This window comes from Bombyx mandarina, chromosome 08, assembly GCF_030267445.1.
Source record: "Bombyx mandarina strain Sakado chromosome 08, ASM3026744v2".
Lineage (NCBI taxonomy): Eukaryota > Metazoa > Arthropoda > Insecta > Lepidoptera > Bombycidae > Bombyx > Bombyx mandarina.
In genome coordinates, this window is record NC_143215.1 from 429734 (window position 1) to 449175 (window position 19442).

A 19442-nucleotide genomic window follows, 5' to 3' on the forward strand; every position below is an offset into this window, starting at 1 on the left:
GCCCTCCAGCCTACCCCAGAGGGTAAGCGAATCTTCAACGTCCGAACAGTCTGTAGGCTTTCCTGAATAACCGTCGTAACGCCCCATAAAAAGCACTCCAGTGCTACAACTGTCAGTTACTGTTGTACGGGTGGCCTCTTATGAGTCCGCGCGGATAGGTACCATGCCTGCCTATTTCTGCCGTGAAGCAGTAATGAGTCTCGTTTTGAAGGGTGGGGCAGCCGTTGTAACTATACTGAGACCTTAGAACTTATATCTCAAGGTGGGTGGCGCTTTTACGTTGTAGATGTCTATGGGCTCCAGTAACCACTTAACACCAGGTGGGCTGTGAGCTTGTCCACCAATCTAAGCAATAAAAAAAAAATCTTCCCGTAATTGTCACGCGCGCCATAGATGCGACAAGTGTTTGGGCGATCACGCCAAGAGCCTTTGCACTCGTGATAAAAAAACCGCAACGGAACCCCTTAGCTGCGTCCTGTACCGTACACAGGGTCACTCCGCGAATTACTGCTTCACGGCAGAAATAGACAGGGTGGTAGTACGTACTACTGCGGACTCACAAGACATCCTACCACCAGTAATACGTAAATTAATATTTTGTGGGTTTCATTTATTATGTACATACATATACATATATATGTATTACACGATGTTTATTTCATCGTGGAATTTTATCGTGAAGATTAGTTAAATACCTACGTATTTCTTTAGAAAAAAAAAAATAGTACCGCACCGGACTCGGGTCTCCTACACCCAGCCTGCATAGATTGAGAGTAAATAAAATAACAGAGTTACGACAAAAACATTTTTGTAATGAACAAAAACTAATAAAACTACAATAAATCTGATAGGTACCACTTTTGATTAGCAATAGCAATAATAAAATAATAATAATAGTATTTACATTTATTTTATCAAGAACAATAAATTATTATACGACTTTTTCTGCCTTATCTGTTGAACCTGGAAATCAAAAATATTGTATCATTAATTATATCATTAACTTAGGCGAGCTTAAGGTCCACATAGCGGTAAGTCATTATTGCCTCTTATGGACGTTGGTAGATCCAAGAGCTCAGCCAAGTTAATGTATACATATATATATCGATGCGAAAATCTCGTTTGCAAAATGATTGATGTTTCGATATAGTTTTTTATTTATTTATTTTTTAGATGGGTGGACGAGCTCACAGCCCACCTGGTTTCAAATTATTACTGGAGCCCATAGAAATCCACAAGGTAAATGCGCCACCCACCTTGGGATATTAAAATTCTAAGATCTCAAGTATAGTTACAATGGCTGCCCCAATCTTCAAACCGAAACGCATTACTGCTTCACGGCAGAAATAGGCAGGGTGGTGGTACCTACTCGCGCGGACTCACAAGAGGTCCTACCACCAGTAATTATACCTACTACATCACAGCTCTACCGATTTTGGTGACTTTTTTTCGATGTCTTTATAATTGTCAATGACACATGTTTTTTTTTATTGCTTAGATGGGTGGACGAGCTCACAGCCCACCTGGTGTAAAATTATTACTGGAGCCCATAGAAATCCACAACGTAAATGCGCCACCCACTTTGAGATATAAGTCCTAAGGTCTCAGTATAGTTACAACGGCTTCCCCACCCTTCAAACCGAAACGCATTGCTGCTTCACGGCAGAAATAGGCAGGGTGGTGGTACCTACCCGTGCAGACTCACAAGAGGTCCTACCACCAGTAATTGTACCTACTACATCACAGCTCTACCGATCTTGGTGACTTTTTTTCGATGTCTTTATAATTGTCAATGACACATGTATGAATATTTTGTTTAGGAAAAACCTCTGGTACGATCTCCAATCGTCAGCGATAGTAGCAACAGAGCGTGGCCCGGTATTGTTACTTTATAGTAAACAAATAAAAACAAACGTATTACTATGCACGAATTAACCTTATTCAATAACTAGTTCAGTTGTTTCACTGATAAATTTATTCAAATTATATTGAAACTGGCACATTGTCTGTTGACTGAAAAAACGAATAGTACAAAAAGAAATCGGTTATCTGTAAAGTCGGTTTACTGACGATAGTTGAACGTGACAACGTCATAAGAAAATACTGATGGAATTGTTTCATTTTTCAATTATCGCAATTATCGTTGCTATAAACAATTGACACCACATTCACTTTTCACTGAACTTCATACTTGACGAAAACATGTAAATGTATTATTGTATAGCAGCTGTCCACGCGGATGCATCGCTCACTCAAGTAGAAGAGAGACAGATGTCGAACGCTGCCGAACGCGGAGGCCGATTGTGCCTCTTTGTCGCTCGTTGCGCGCTCTCGCTTGCACTTAAATGGAACGTCTCAGAGCGAGGTAACGCCGCATGGGTCATGTTTTTTCGTGCGTGCAGCCGGCTCCATCGAATTATAAGACGTTGTCACGTCAAAAAATAATTGGTACTGCAAGGTATTAACGTACTGTTTAAATATGTTAAAGTACATGGAAATATCTTGTATGACATGAAATTTCATCGCAGGAGGAAGGGGGTTTTAGAAAAATACAAGGAACTGACTTTTGATTAGTATATATGGCCAGATAGGATACTGGTGTCAGGCAGATAATGTAGTAAATAGATATCAAGAGGCGAATGTTGTCACCCGCCAAAGTCAATATATGCTCCAAGATAGGAACAGATAGGGTCCTACCAACGTTAGTATAGTAAGATTAAGTTTTAGTGTTTTTACCATTATCAGTTTCTGGTTCATTCCACTTTTGTTTTTTACTGGTCCCGAATATAACGAAGAAAAGATTACAAATGATGTAAATAGCCGACGATACATAGAACACTTTACGCCAGTCTGCTGGGTCGGTCTGAAAATGAAAATATATACAAGCTTCAAGAGGGCGGTAGCCATAGTCAAAACAGACTACAATTTTCGACTATCCAAAATATATTTTTTGGAACGAAGTTCCTTATGGAACGATGCGGAAGGGTACCCTAACCGGGAAAAAATGTCCGTAACGTAAGATTTTTATTAGTAATGCACACAGTGTACGATTTAAAAAAAAAATTATTGCCCTATAGGCAGACGAGCATACGACCCACCTGACGGTGAGTGGTTACCGTCGCTCACGGACGTCAGCAGACCTGGTGTTTACTTTGTGCCCATAGATATCAACAAGTACCAAGTTCCAAGAGCTTCAAGTTTCAGTATTTCAGTACCACGACTGCCCCATCCTTCATACAGAAACGCATTACAGCTTCACGGCAGAAACAGGCAGAGTGGTGGTACCTATCCATGCAGACTTACACGACGCCCTACCACCTGTAATTCTGCAAATTATTATTTTACGGGTTTGATTTTTATTACACGATGTTATTCCTTCACTGTGGAAGTGAATATTGTTTAAGTACGTATTCCATCAGAAAAATAGGTACCCGCCTGCGGTATTCAAACACCAGTACATTGCAAGATGTGAATGCACCGGACGTCTTATCATTTAGGCCACGACGACAACTACGACGACGTTGATTGAAACATCTTTGTTGCGCGTATAGGACATCCATTTCCTTACCTCATCTTGTAGCAAGAGTCCGGCGACCAATGGCGCTATGATTGATATTATGTTTGCTATGCAATTTGTGATGCCCATAAGAGTACCCGCAAAATTTGGTGCCATGTCGATGTGTACCAACTGGAAGAAAGCAAAAGTAAGTTTAACAAGTCGCTAGTGAAGTGCGGGTCCGCCCTTCTAAGACTACCGCTAAATGTATTATATGCATCGATTTCTTGCAAACACTCAAGTTCCACATATCATTGATTTACGCCGGTAACGTACGGTACGAGGAACGCCATCTATCGCAGAATATCAGAAACGAATATCAAAGGAACTAGTAATATCGAGAACGCTCGGGAAGTACAACGCCATCTATTGGCACTTAGCAGAAACACACATCGAAGCTACTCAATTTGCCCAGAATGTTCTCGATAAATCTAGGGATGTCGTATCGACTACAAAACCATCGCAGAGACGGCACGAAGTCAGTTATTAATCGATTTTTTTTTATTGCCCTTGTAGGCAGACGAGCATACGGCCCACCTGATGGTGAGTGGTTACCGTCGCCCATGGACTTCAGCAATGCCAGGGGCAGAGCCAAGCCGCTGCCTACCGTTTAATACTCTCCACAAGCCTCGTTTGAAGAAGGACATGTCATAGCGCACGGGAAACACCGTGGAGGAGAGCTCATTCCATAGCCAGATGGTACGTGGCAAAAAAGACCTCTGGAAACGCACTGTGGATGACCGCAGTGGCTCCAGGTAGTATGGATGAACTCTACTCCGGTGGCGGGAGGTGCGATGGTAAAAACGAGATGCCGGTATCATCTCTCAGAGCACTCCCCATGGAACATACGGTACAAAATACAGAGGGAACCGAAGTCCCTCCGCAGACCCAGAGGTTCCAAACGATCCGTGAGACCGGGATTATCGACAATCCGAACGGCCCTCCTCTGAAGCGAAACAGCGATCGGATCACCTGCAGCGAAGCGGAAGAAGTGAATTGAGAATTTTTTAGTGTTCATTAAGTGTTTTAAGTTTTAATTAATATTAATAATTAATAAATTTATCCCCCAGCGCGTGACAATACTTGTACTAACTACAATGCTATAACAGAAACAATGCCGCGATGAAATCATTTAAGAATACACAGAGGACAAACAAACATTAATAATTTTTTGGCAAATGTATGATGCATTAGAACTGTGCGACGTCAGAGTATTGTATTATCTAAGCAAAATATTGTAAAAATCCCAAAAATTCCCAAACCAGACCTGCAAATATAGTACAATAAAATTATGCATGCCTGATAATTTGCTTTGGAACTTCCTGATCAAGTCCACAGCCACGTAATTGCTTGAATTAATGTAGGTCTGTTTTTTAAATAGGTACTGGAATTATATCTACGATTGGGACACTTTAGCGGTCAATATCATTTAATTCGCATAATATAAATTTACAATCCGAATGTTTGTTAGAATTTGATAGTTCTACGGTGTTAGTTGTTGAGACTATTTAGTATATTCAAGTCTGTTCATCATATCAATACGAGTATAATATCACTAAGACAATAACACGGAAATAAAGATACCTTGAGAATAATCTCAATATATGATGATAAATACATCGAAGATAGAAATGTAAGAAGGTGGATAGATATTAAAAATCAAAATTACCGGAACAAATTATTAAAAATTGAAAATAAAATAAGCAGAATATTGAGGCGTAAATTGCGGAGATAAATCAAAATACATTCCATGCCAGTGTTCTGGTGAAACTTACTGGTGGTAGGACCTCTTGTGAATCCGCACGAGTAGGTACCACCAGCCCGCCTACTTCAGACGTGAAGCAGTAATGCATTTCGATTTGAAGGGTGGGGCAGCCGTTGTAACTATACTGAGATCTTAGTACTCATATCTCAAGGTGGGTGGTGGCATTGTAGATATCTATGTGCTCCAGTAACCACTTAATAACTGGGCTGTGAGCTAGTCCACCCTTCAAAGCAATAAAAAAAATTCAAATCTATTCGCTGGCGCTTTTCAAACCTTCAAAATAATTAATGTCGCGTGACCGAAGCGGCCGGGTGTGGAGCTTTTTGTAGGTTAGTTTTGCATCTGGTTTCTCGAGTTATATAAAAATTTACATTACAAAATTATGAAATTAGAATTAAAATACTTGCGATTTTTCTTTTTTATGATTTACGCACCAAAAATCCCGTGTAATGACCTGCGTTCAAAGCGACGACCGCGGTAAGTAGTGCAACAGCCACTGCTACATTGCCGGCCGGGGAATACGATAACCCGATTAGAGCTATCGCCGGGCCCATGTGACCTAAGAAGAATGGCATAGGTTAAAAGAAATTAAACCAAATCCTGTCAGCCAGATTCCGAAGATTTAAACGTTACCCTGGTAAGGTGTATTTTAGCAATACCAATAATAATAATTTATTTACTACATAAACTCTTATTTCATGACCTAGAATACTATTTACATATTTAACAAATTGAGAGATTACGCAGATGGCATCAATAATATAATATTAATCAATAATCCTCACACTAGGCATAGCCTGTATCGTGAGGACCAAAATACGATTTACTATATTAAATTTAATCGAACTCAAAAAGACACCACTGTTATTAATAATTTTTACACTCAAAAGCATGCGTTACAAGATTTGACATATATAATATATAATAGAAAATTTTAATAATAAAAATAACACATCAAATAATTACACATAATATGTGGGGAGCGTACAAATAAACAAATGTAAAATAAATTAGTAAGAAAAATTAAACAAAAGATACAAAACTAATAAATCTACAGCTATTTCTTGTTTTTAATTAAGTTCTCTGTGTCCATATAGTTCAATGTTAACAACCATTTTTTCACATTGGCTTAGCCTGCCTGACCGTTTTCTGTTTTAGGTTTTCATTACAATATCTAATAACCGCGTTATAAATATTGATTTTAGCAACATCTTGAAATAGATGTTTTTGGGTAGATGGAATTTTTGTAGCTGTCAATTTATATTAAATTTATATTTCAGAAGACAGCACCGCTTCATGTATCAATAAAAATGTCTTTAAAATGAATAACTGACGCACGTTGAGAACTTCTTTCCCTGTAAACGCGTTCTGTGGAGATCTTCGAGGTTTATTTAGTGTCACCCTTAACACTGAACGTTGAGCTCTTTCTAATTCAATTAGCACAATTTTTGAAGCAGATCCCCAGCTGATGATACAATACATTAATAGGGATTGGTATAGTGCGAAATGTATGGATTTGAGAGTATCAAAACTAGCCAAGTCACGCAGATTCTTCATGACGTATACACATCTTCTTATTCAACCAGACAACTGATGACACCAAGATTCTTTATTTCATTAACTCTTACAATCTCCCTGCAATAACACGAAGGATCGCCAACGTGTATTTCAATACTCGAAGACGCTGAAGCAGACATTGAGATTTTGCAAAAACAGATGTACATGCTTTTCTTTGTATTCGATGTCAAAAGATTACAATGTAACCATTTCCTTACTTTGGACATTCCTGCCTCGGCAATAGAATGAGCATCATGCCATGTTGATCCGCTAAATATAATTGCTGTGTCATCCGCATAGCACAGAATGTCTGCTTTTGTTAAAGAAAGTTCAAAAATATCATTAATATATAATATTTTATAAACAAGGTAGGCCCCAGAGAACTACCTTGCGGGACACCATATTGGTTAGTCTGTAGCCCACTCACTATACTCAGCCCGGGGAGGGGCCCAGTACGACACGTAACACTACCTACCACGATTTTTTTTAAATCACAAGAAATTAGTTTGTTAATACACCTATATTTGCACAGTTGGACTGTAAAAATATAAAAGCACTGAATATTTGCGAACAACTAAAACACTGCAATACTTTAAATTTCAAAATATACTATGTATATGGCCAAAAATTTGATTCATTGCGGAGCGATTTTCACAAACTGTTTACTGTCAGAATGAGGCGTCAGAAAAAGCAACGAAGTACTAAACTAATAATGACAAAACATGCTGTATTCACAAATTCTACTGAAGGAATCTTAGAAACGTAAAGAATACATACCAATGGAATTGCTAATCTTCCTGCTAGTAGTAATACTGAACCAATTCTTCTTCAAAATATAATCAGATAAGTATCCAAAGGCGAAACTAAGCAGATACATTGCCAAGTACGGTAGAGCTGACATTACTCCATTCTGAAAGGATTTGTTTCGGTAAATTGGCAACTTAAAATAAATGTAAAATTTGGTGATCTTAGCTGGTAAACTGGTCTGGGCTTACTTTTTAGTCGATGTCAATATCTATGCTAAAGATATTTGGTGTTCTACGTGTAATTGTTATACATTATGTGTTTCCGGTACTCATAGCAAAAGTAATAACCTAGCCAAAATCTGGTTTTGATGCTCCCTGCCAAAGTGGAGTAAACTAACGCTCAACCAGACACCAAAGACTAAAGTCGATCACCAACTTTGAAATGTGACAGCTACTTATTTATTTTCTTACCGATTGGCTTATATAAGAGGCTAATTTTACCTGTTTAATATCAACTTCCAAAATTTTCTTCATGTAAGAAGGCATATACGTCATGAGTGTCCAAAAGCCCCAATTTTGGCCACAATGAATGATTATCAAAGCGATGAATGGTAAAGATGTCAAAATTGCCTTCCACGGTGTTTTTAATTTCTGAAAACACAAAATATATATAATGTGTTAGGCATGATATGTAATATACACATTAATAACATGTACACCTTTTGAAAGATTTATAATATAAACCTTTTGCTCTCCAACTTGGCCCAATGAAGTCTGGATGTATAAGCGCTCGGCATCACTGATCATCTTCGAGTTCCGCGGAGAGTCAGCGCCCAAGAAAACATATACCACAGTCCATATAGCTCCGAGGATTCCATTCGTATAAAATATAGTTGGCCAGCCCCAATAACTGGCTAAATATCCTGAAATTATGAGCTGCAGTGCTGTTCCCAGTTTACCACCTGTAATGAATTTGAACACAAGATATTGAGAATTATAGCAATATCTGCGTGGTTCTTCACGACAATTTTTTAGATTTCCATCGCTAGTAGTTACTTGTATTGAGCGTGCACTGACAGTGGAGAATTACTAAGCTTGTTCTGCCAGAGGTTTTGTTGATAAAATACCATCAACGTACGACAACTACGTAGCTATGGTCACAGCGAAGCGTGGCCAAATTTTACTCGTTTAAGCAAAATGTCATGCATGTGTAACATATGAGAACTTATCGTATGTAAAGAGATCAATTTGTATTGGTTTTTAAATCAGGTGGCTTCATACAACAAACTTTTACCGGTCTTACAATATAGCCAATAGTATCAAATAAATGTTCAGCAGAAAAAATTCAATGGATTCAATATTTTTTAGTTTCCACGATCGAACATAATATACTCAAAACAGACATGTAGCTACGCGTCCTATCTCGAATTTGTAAAGGCGCGAGCATTACACGTATTCTGTTACGGACCGTAGTTACTTCCTTGGTGTATCATTGCTAAGTATGCTTTGACTATAGAACTATAATACGTAATTGGGGCTTCATCTGTCTTTATTTAATAAACTTAGATATCCAAATGGGTTTACGTCCTGCCTGATTTTTAAAGATTACTTGAGCCCACGGTTAGCTCCCAACATCTGCAGATCGTCAAGTCCCACATACTCCACACTCCCCCTAGGTGCGGGGAACTATAGGAGGTTCAGCCACCGGCCCGAATAAAAAAAAAGAAGGGGTATCTTGAAACACAAGTTGACAAGCTATCTTCGGCTTCCAACGGGAACAACTTTTCGAAGGAGCAATATCTATATATAAACAATTTAAACCTTTTTTGAGTCAAATTGGAAGACGTAATCATTCATTCTTGGTACAGAATTTTAACGAAACCCATCAATCATGAATGCGCGAGGTATCAATAGGTCTCAATAATTTTTTAAGGGTTGTTCCACAGTTTAGATTATTTCATTCTCACCCGAATATATTAATGTTCCAAAGCGACTTTTCTCTTCCAGAGGTATCCATTTCCCTATAAGGTTATGCACTGAAGGGTATAGAAACCCCTGGGACAAACCCTGCAGGACACGGCAGGCGCATATCAGCTTCCAGCCTCCCTGATAAAAAAAATTGAAAATAAATTCGTATAAATTTAGTTTAAATACAATGATTATCTTGATACTGTTAGGTATTTAAAAAATATGTTCCCTAATTTTCTTACAAAACAGAAATTCACATGGTGTCATTATACACAAGGGTAGGTTTCCTTATTGTATTTCCATCGCTAAGCGACCCCTGGACTAGGGGACTCTCCATTCTAGCTTGAATGGTAAAACATATTCAAATTCAAATTCAAAATCATTTATTTCAACTTGGATGTCATCAAAAACACACTTGTTGAATGTCAAAATGTAAAAGAAAATGTTAACTCTACCACCGGTTCCAAAAAAAGCCACAGTCCTGAGAAGAACCGGCGAAACAAACTCAGCGGGCTTTTTTTTTTTTTGTATTTTCTCAACTATTTTCTTTTTTTTTAAACAAGAAAACATATTTACAGTATACAAAAAAACAAGTCAAAAAAATACAATTCAAATAAATAATAATAATAATAATGAAAAGGCCAGGAGCGAACGCCTCATTCCCACGTAGTGCCATCTAGTAAAAAATCCTTAACTTTATAATATGCCTTGTTGCACAAACGTTCCTTGACAGTTTTCTTAAATCTATGAACAGGTAGTAGTTGAACGTTTTGTGGGATCTTGTTGAAAAGCTGTACACCCAGCCCCCTGAAAGAGTTGCTTATTTTCTTAATTCGAGCCGCCGGCAACGCAAGCCTATGTTTGTTCCTAGTGTTCACATTATGCAAATCGCAGACTCTGGGGAATTCTACAATGTTTTTACGCACGTACAATAAATTTTCAAAAATGTATTGGGACGCTAAAGTTAGAATTTTGATTTCCTTAAACTTGTCCCTCAAGGATTCCCTCGGGTGCATATTATAAATAGCACGAATAGCCCTCTTCTGCAGGATGAAAATCGTTTCGACATCGGCAGCATTGCCCCATAGCAAAATGCCATAGGACATAACACTATGAAAATAACTGAAATAAACTAGACGTGCCGTATCTTCATCAGTATACGTTCGTATTTTTTTTACCGCAAACGCTGCAGAACTAAGTCTATTCGCTAACTTGCATATGTGAGGACCCCACTGCAGCCTGGAATCAACTGTTATACCAAGAAAAACTGTCGAATCAACAAGCTCCAGTGTCTCTCCACTTACAATGATATTAGTGTCTACTTGTCTAACATTAGGTGTGGTAAATTTTATACATTTTGTTTTTTTGTTATTTAATAACAGATTATTAACACTAAACCAATGTACCACGCGCGAGATAGCATCATTCACATCGTCATAATCTTCCAATTGTCGTTTAATTTTAAACAATAAGGATGTATCATCAGCGAATAATACGACCTCGTGACGGGTTTCAATAAACTTTGGTAAATCATTGATATACACAAGAAATAAGAAGGGACCCAATATGGAACCCTGAGGAACACCCATATTAAGTAAGACCATAGCAAATGTACTCCATTCCGATCCAAGCACCCGTCGTGTGCAGACGTGCCCATCAACCGTTCGATCGCTCGACTTCGGTTCGTGGCACATCTGGCGTCGAAGTGTTTTCTCGGAAGTGACTAAGGGTCGATTCGACCAAACAAGAGTAAATCTTATTCTTAGAATAACTCGTCAGTTAATCGTAGAGTAAATCAATTTTACGTTTTACCATCTACAATTCTAAGAGTAGTGGGCCTATTCGGGAATTGTTACTATACCGCCCTTTCGCACGGAATAACGGAGCTATTCCTAGAATAAAGTAATGGCGTCAGTCAGTCCATCTGATTTCTGTCATTTCATAAATATTTATTCTGTTTTAATTTAAAGTCAACGCAATGCACTAAATTATTATTAATAGTCTGGCATTGTGTAATGCAACGTTTAAACGAAAAAAGATAAAACCACACGACAAAACTTGACAATTCCCTCAAACAAACAACAAATAAAATTAATACGTTTGACAGCTAGATATATTGATAACGAACTGTTTATTTGTTTTTTGGTGTACAAAAAAGAATACTCTCTCTCTCTATCTTACACTACAGCTACTTTTTCACACTAAAATACGACAAAATCGAGTTGACGCTATGTATGCTCTTACACTATGCCGTTGTACAACAACATTTATTTGCCGGGTTTTATTTTTGTTCACCATTTACTCTCTATTCGCGTATTGTTATTCCTAGCGCAAGTATACTCTCGTTTACGTGGAAAAACGACTATGGATTTACTCGAGATTAAAATCATGGAATAGGTTATTCCTCGTATAGTTACTCGAGTATAAATTTAAGTTTGGTCGAATCCACCCTAACTGTGACAAATGCGTCGCATTGCCATCTGTAAGCGGTCGGGCCCACTTGGATTCTCGAAAGTCGCTCGGCAACCAGGTGAGGTCTTTGTGATCAGTTGGCTGTGCACCGTAGGAGCGTGTTTAAGAGCCGAGGCAGCATCCCCCCCCCTGGGTACTCAGTAAGCATGCCGACGACCAAAGCTCTGTTGATTATAATATTCCTCCGACTACGACGCCCAAGGCTAACTACAGAATTTCTGGCTTCCATTCGTCGCGCTCGCCGCTTTTACGTCCTTTGTACCCGAACTCAAAACTCACGCGTCGGAAACCGCGACCTCCGTCGCGACCGCCGCGCCGCCTCCTCGACCCCTGAAGCACCCACCCGCAGGTCGCCCACGCCCGCCTTCTTGTCCTTCTGTTCTGATTCGAACATAGAGGCTGACCTCGCCCTCGCTTTAATGACGTACGGATTTACCCTTGTACAAAAGGGTAAGAAGTGCGCCACAGATTCCCCAGCTCCCGTGGCTGCTAAAATAAGCAAACGCGTCGCATCCCCACCCTCCGACTGCAGTCTCATGTCTTAACCGTGGCATTCAAGTTGTTTCGTGCATGGGCCCCGCTGGTAATTTCAAATTAGGTGGGCTTTGAGCTAGTTCTAGAGAACCCAACTATGCAATGAAATAATTTAGGTTTATTTCGCAAATTGAATAGTAGTCTCCGTCTTATGGTCTTCATGGTTCCCAGTCCAGTGACTTGATTTATAATGTAATCGTAAATGTTTGCTAAGCTCGTCTGCTCATCAGTAAACAGAGAGATCCAGAGTCACTCCGTGTTCACGACTATTACATTACAGAGATACTTACGTAATGGGCTCCAAGAGGTATCAGCAGTGAAATAGCAGAGTTGATTGCGATACATATAGTAATGAGAATCGATCCTCCGAATCTAGCAGCCAGTTCACCGCCAGGAATCTGCAGCACTACGTAGCCCCAGAAAAATGACGAAAGAATCACGCTTTGAGTTTGCATACTCCAATCAAAATACTGAAACGATACAATCAGATCATAGTCAAAATTTTCAAAAACTTTATATATTTTTTAATGTCTTATAAACATTTTTCCCTGTTATTTGCATATACGAGAACATAACTTAAAATGTATTCATAATAATATAGATAAACGTACATCTACAAAACATTACATACAGCAATATTCGCCAAAGTAGTGATAAATAAACAAGCGGCTGAATTCTTTTACGCGCCGATAACAATGCAATAATATGCCACTTCTCAGCCCATCATAATAATAATAAAGTAAATGATTACAAAGACTATAAACCTGTAACTATTAAAAATCAATTGAATAAAAACTCATTGGTGTTCATTAAATTTTAAACTTTTTATTAGATTTTACGTACATAATAATGGGTTTTATAACCGCCAATGTACTAAAGATGAGAGCTTATTTCTGTATGGTAAGGCCATTAAACAACACTAGCAAAATTTTCAACTTTCACTCAGACTTAATCAACAATAATTAAATTTATATAAAATAACACATTTTCTAAGTGTTTGATAAACGTTGTAATTTCGACGTTGTTCATTCTTGTGGTGGCAATAACCTTCGTAAGGTCGGATGGGCAACATTTGTTTACTTTACTTAACAAATACTTTTGTTTTGGCTGTAGCTGGGTAATAATAACAAGAGGATAATGTTGGTATGATTTGGATACGGAAATCTTGATAGGGATCTATTGTACGCTCTAAAATCAGTCCTTCCTAGATAGTGCATTCAAACTATTTTCGGGAATTCGTGTAAAGTCGTTTATTAATTATACCGCTTTCCTGTTCCTGTTTTGATACTGCTGCTGCTATTTGTTCTAATGAATTGAAACCCGTCAAAATCAATGACCTTTCAGTTAGTGTCAGTTAGAAATGTCAATGAAGCATGCGGTGAGTTGATATTAAGGAATGAGATTTTTTTCAGTTTCATTCAGTTACTGTTATAATACATGCCAATTGTCACCTGTATATGTGTGATACGATGAGATAATCAGTTTTCCAGTTCTTGAACAAAACCAAGATACTTCTAAGAAATATTTTTATAATCTTAAACTTTTCGTAAGTTTACTAGCCTTCAAGTTTCACAAGTAATAAGTTTATTTAATATCGTTGTATTGGGTCTAAGACTATACACTATATGGGTAGACGATATAAAGAATGAAGCAACTACAAGCTGGGTTAAAATCGCGCAATCTAAAGGAGATTGGAGGAGGGATCTTTGGAGGGGGTCTTTACCCGAGGAGGGGTTCTTGCAAGTGAGAAATAATACCTAATATTATCAACCAACATATTATTTATTAGTTAATTAATAGCATAGATCACACAGCGTTAATTTTGTTTTTATATCACTTGTATGAAATAAAAGGCTTTTTTATTTTATTTATTTAACTTCGTCCTATTGATATAAAGCCGTGCGACCCACGTGTTTTGTACCACACCCTTCACTCGTGACCTTATGAATGACAATACACCTCTGCCTTTGACTCTCTTCAAATACAGATTCAATAGTCGTTCGTATACATCAATATTTCGGAACAATACCGTAACAAAATACTTGTGAAATAAAAAATCAGTAGTATTTTAATAATGTACACAAGTAATATGTAATAAGGCTGCATATACTGGTGGTGGTTTTACTGGTGGTATGACCTCTTGTGAGTCTGCTCGGGTAGGTACCACCGCCTCGCCTATTTCTGCCGTGAAGCAGTAATGCGTTTCGGTTTGAAGGGTGGGGCAGCCGTTGTAACTATATTGAGACCTTAGAACTTATATCTCAAGGTGGGTGGCGCATTTACGTTGTAGATGTCTATGGGCTCCAGTAACCACTTAATACCAGGTGGGCTGTGAGCTCGTCCACCCATCTACGCAATAAAAATAAAAATATAGCTGTTATAATAAGATTACAACCAGGGTACAGTGTAAGTAGCAAGTATAGTGTAACATTCTCAATAACACTCTGAATGAAATAAATTTAAAAACACTACACCGAATGTCGAAACATGCTCGATGTGAAAACTTTCAGATTGAGGCACGCACTTGGAATTTATTATTTTTGATGGCAGAATTAGTTAATATATGAAGAGGCTAGATTGTGGCAGCAGCGAAACGACAGAGGTAACGGTGATGAAAAGGAAAACATAAACACATTTGCTCTTTTAATTTAGATGAAGTTAAAACTGTACAAATAAGTTGATTAATGCATATCATTGCGTAACATTATTTTTCAGAACTTAAAAAAAAGCAATAGTCATACCCTAATATCGACAGTTTGACCTAATCAGATATTTTCGGTGATGTGTGTGATAAGCAATGGTCATTTGTTTCAGATCAAAGATTTTGCTCCCTAATCTGTATTTTCTCAAACACCTTATCTTGTCGACAACTACCTAATCTTAAGATATATTTTACAGACATTTGCATAAGAATATATGTCTATGTCAAGAATCATGTAGGATTTTGTTGAGTTTAGATAGATCAAATTGATTTGAAATTTCATTGTTTCGTTCGTTTATATCTAGAAGGACGATCTCAGATCTCTAGAAAAATAGGCTATGGTTTTACAACATATTATAAAGTGCATTCTTCGAAATTAATAATATAGGGCAAACCACTTGAAAGGGGGACCTTGAGGTTTTTTTTCCCACAGGAAAAAAAGGCCGGATCCGGTATGTGGGAGTTGAACCTCACTAAGAACTCCTGCCGCTCCCAGCCGGCGCCCTGCCCCAGACTGTCTTAGTATAGTTACAACGGCTGCCCCACCCTTCAAACCGAAACGCATTACTGCTTTGCGGCAGAAATAGGCAGGGTGGTGGTACTTACCGTGCGGACTCACAACAATTCTTATCACCAATAAAATATTTGTTAAGTACGTATTTCATTAGAAAAATTGGTACCCGCCTGCGGCATCCGAACACCGGTACATCGCTAGATATGAATGCACTTGTCTTATGATGTCTTATCATTTAGGCCACGACGATTTACTCAATTAATCATCTGTATTATTAGGATCAAAGACATTCGCTTAACACAGCCGAGAGCTCAGCATTTTCGAACGGAGCTTTGTTTTAATTCGACCACACGTTTAGTCAAAAGCTCAGTGTGCTTAATGCGAGTTTTATAGCGTTCCTACCTAGATCCTACCACCGGTAAAGTACTATATATCCGCATATAAAAAACCATCTATATATATTTTAAAAAATAAAATTTTAAGATTAAAATTCGAGAACGGCTGGAACGATTTAGCTAATTTTGGTCTTGAATTATTTGTGGAAGTCCAGAAAAGGCTTAAAACGTAGCTAAATATGAAATGCTTGGAATTAAATAAAAATAACAATTAAAAACAAAATTGATGTGTCCCCCGTCGCGTCGGACGGATTCCTTTTGTTTGTTTTAAGTTTATTTTATACAAAAGTTTAGGCCTTTTATTTATCGATTGAGGCACTACGAAGTCTGCCGGGTCAGCTAGTTTTAAATAAAAATTTTGGAAAAGATTATGATTTATGTTCATATGAGTTTCTGATTTATGTTCAAAGAGTTTTTAAGCCAGTTCACGCAACTTTGTAAGCCTCAGGTGAGATGACTGCTCCATAAGCCCTGACATGGATTTGAATAAATCAGAATGTACCGAAGAGACATGCTCGAAGAGAGAAAGGTTGTCTGAGGAAAAGTTTATGATGATACCTTAATTTCTTTTATGATCACAGCATCCACCGCAGCGACAGACATAATCTCTATTAAGTGACTCCGCTGCGCTCAAAGCCCCAAAAATCCTCAATCGAGCGCATTTCTAATTGATCAGCATTTTTATTTCCTTTCAACATCAACATGCTCAGGTACATTAAACAGGTAAATTAAGTTGAAACTTTTGTGTCTTCCTAGTCTGAGCTAGCAAACCTTAAATTAACCATAAGTCATGATTCTACTCACGTCTTCATTACTTGAATCAGTCATAGCGACTATGGCGATGCTCATGTTCACTCTCATCGAAAATGCAAGCAGCGTGGCAAAAAACAGTAAAAACGCTTGCAGGTGACGTACTCCGAGGAGGGCATCTGAAAACATTTGAAGGTACAACAATAGAAAGTGGAAACGATAAAGGTACACGTAGCTCATGAGTTACCACTAAGCTTGCTTTTCAAACCTTGTTTGAAAAAGGACCCCACAGGATTTCATATATTGAGAAGGGATGTTTATGCATATTTTTCACCGATGATACGGCTATTAAGCGAGATAACTAACTCTATTGCCGTCGTAGTAATTTTTGGCCAGCCCATACCTTGAGCCGCGGAGGTGAAGTACCTACTTAAGAGTCACCCTCGACAGAGGAATGATATTCCGTCTACATATCAAGACAGTACGCGGCCAAGCCGCATTCTTACTCGGTTGTTTCCACCTCATGAGCTACAAGCGAAGTAAATTGTCCCTTCATAACAAAGTGAATTTCTACAAAACTTCAGTTATGTTTCGTCATAACTTATACAAGTATAGTGCTTACTTAATATGCAACCCGCAAATTTGGATACCGTTTGTATGCCAAAGGAAATATCAAGTTTATTAGGGGTTTTCAATAGGGACGCGTGAACTTTGACAGCTCATAGCGGTCTTCTTGGTAAAGCGATAGCTCTCAAATTTGGCATGAACACATACTTAGTCGTGACATTTCAGCATGGAACGCTAAACGCTTGTCTGGTGGTATCATCGGCCCTTATTTCTTCGAAAATGCGCAACAAGCCGCACTCACTGTCAATAGCAGCCGATATTGGACGATGATGACAAACTTTTGTGGCCTAGGATAGATATTATGGACCTCACAAACATGTCGTTCCAAGGAAGGCGCCACTTGCCATACATCTCGGGAAACATTAAATTTATTGGACGAGAAATTCGAAGGCTTCGTCATCTCGCGTGGTGGCGATATCGACTGGCCACCGAGATAATTTCATCGAATACCCTTTAAAATAAAATATTATTATGGCAATATCACTGAAAGAGGTTTTTTTTTATTTATTTCACGTTCACGAGTGCGCAGGAACCAGCATCGTGTCAATAACCTTGTTTTTAAATGGCAGCATGGTCATATTTTAAAGTTTAAAATTTCTGCTACTGTTACTCTTGATTTCGGATTAGCTACTTCTTGACAGCGATCATAGACAGTTTGCTAATGGTGTACTGGATCACATTATTGGATATGTGCAAAACGGTGCTAAATACTGTATACTGTGTAATAATTGGATAATTAAATAACATCAACTAACTACCTTAAGTTAAGATAAAGTATCGCAATTCAAATACACATTGTCCGTATGTACAGTGTTGTGTCTCCAACCAGCTCGCACGGCTGCTACGGGCGACTTCATTTCTGTTCTGTTGGTTCAGGACTACGCCGACCGCACCAGTAGCTAATAATACTGTTGCTGTGTGTCTGTCCATTCATTATGGTAAAAATACGTAATAATAGAGATAAGCTTACCCGGCTTCTTAACTTCAACAATATCTTCGACGCCCATTTTAATTTATGTTGTAATATTATAACTTCTCCAAAAATTTCAATGCACAAACTAAAATCGTTTCAATTAAAAACCGGTTTATGTCATGAGAATCGTAAAAATACATAAATCATATTTTTTTTACATTTACTATTTTTAAATTAAGTGGATGATGAAATCAACTATAATTTTTATATGAGTTTGAGCACTTTGTGAAGTGTTTAAAAAAGGTAAAAATTATATAAACTAAGTAATAAATAGTTTTTCAATAGGCGTGCGTGCGCAATCGCCTCTTTTAGAAAACTAAGCTGTACTCTTGAGATGATTGATTTTGATGGTGGTTTTTCTCTCTCAATGAAGAATTGTACTATCAAAGTCACGGATGGTGCAATCATAAAAAACGTGATAAATTTAATAGCTTACGATTGTATTTTTTACCTTCTAACAATGAGATGTAAATATTGAATTATATATTATTTTATGACAAGTTTCTAAGTAGTAGGAATAAGCTTGGTTCTAGTGGCGATTATGTGATGACCAACTAGAGATGTTGTAATGATGATGATAATAATACTACTAATAATGATAATACTAGTGACCAGCTGTTACTCGATACTATCCCGAAGCATTTGTCTTACTCTGGAACCCTGCACGGCTTGTTCGACTCGCTCTTGCCGGTTTTTTATGTTGATTTCAGTGTTTTTTATTTTAACTGGGTTAATTGATTATTTCTGCAATGCACTGCTTAAATGTGCTCCTAAATTATAGTAACGAGTGTCGATTTTGCAAATAAATGCTTTCCAAAGATTCTACGTAAACCCACATTGTTAATACTACTGAACTGAAAATTGAGCTTATTTTAGTGATACTT

General features: G+C 37.9%; 1 protein-coding gene across 1 annotated transcript; it reads right to left on the reverse strand.

The window, feature by feature from the left end:
* Positions 1-931: 931 nt before the first annotated feature.
* On the reverse strand, positions 932-18669 carry LOC149502396 (putative inorganic phosphate cotransporter). The gene is made up of 11 exons (XM_089728965.1): positions 18556-18669; positions 17013-17137; positions 12889-13068; positions 9592-9730; positions 8369-8586; positions 8126-8275; positions 7656-7788; positions 5756-5880; positions 3569-3688; positions 2737-2863; positions 932-963 (listed from the first exon to the last, which is right to left on the reverse strand). The coding sequence occupies exons 1-11, from the start codon at positions 18590-18592 to the stop codon at positions 932-934; spliced, it is 1386 nt and encodes a 461-aa protein (XP_089585091.1). The 5' UTR covers positions 18593-18669.
* Between the last annotated feature and the right edge of the window lie 773 nt (positions 18670-19442).

Bases quoted from the DNA above. Each gene is read 5' to 3' on its own strand.
- LOC149502396 (XM_089728965.1), bottom strand. From the start codon at position 18,592: ATGGGCGTCGAAGATATTGTTGAAGTTAAGAAGCCGG. The intron at 9,731-12,888 runs GTAAGTATCTCT...TTTTTTTATCAG, and splicing joins TACCTCTTGGAGCCCATTAC to GGAGGCTGGAAGCTGATATG. The intron at 7,789-8,125 runs GTAAAATTAGCC...AAATCCTTTCAG, and splicing joins TGGAAGTTGATATTAAACAG to AATGGAGTAATGTCAGCTCT.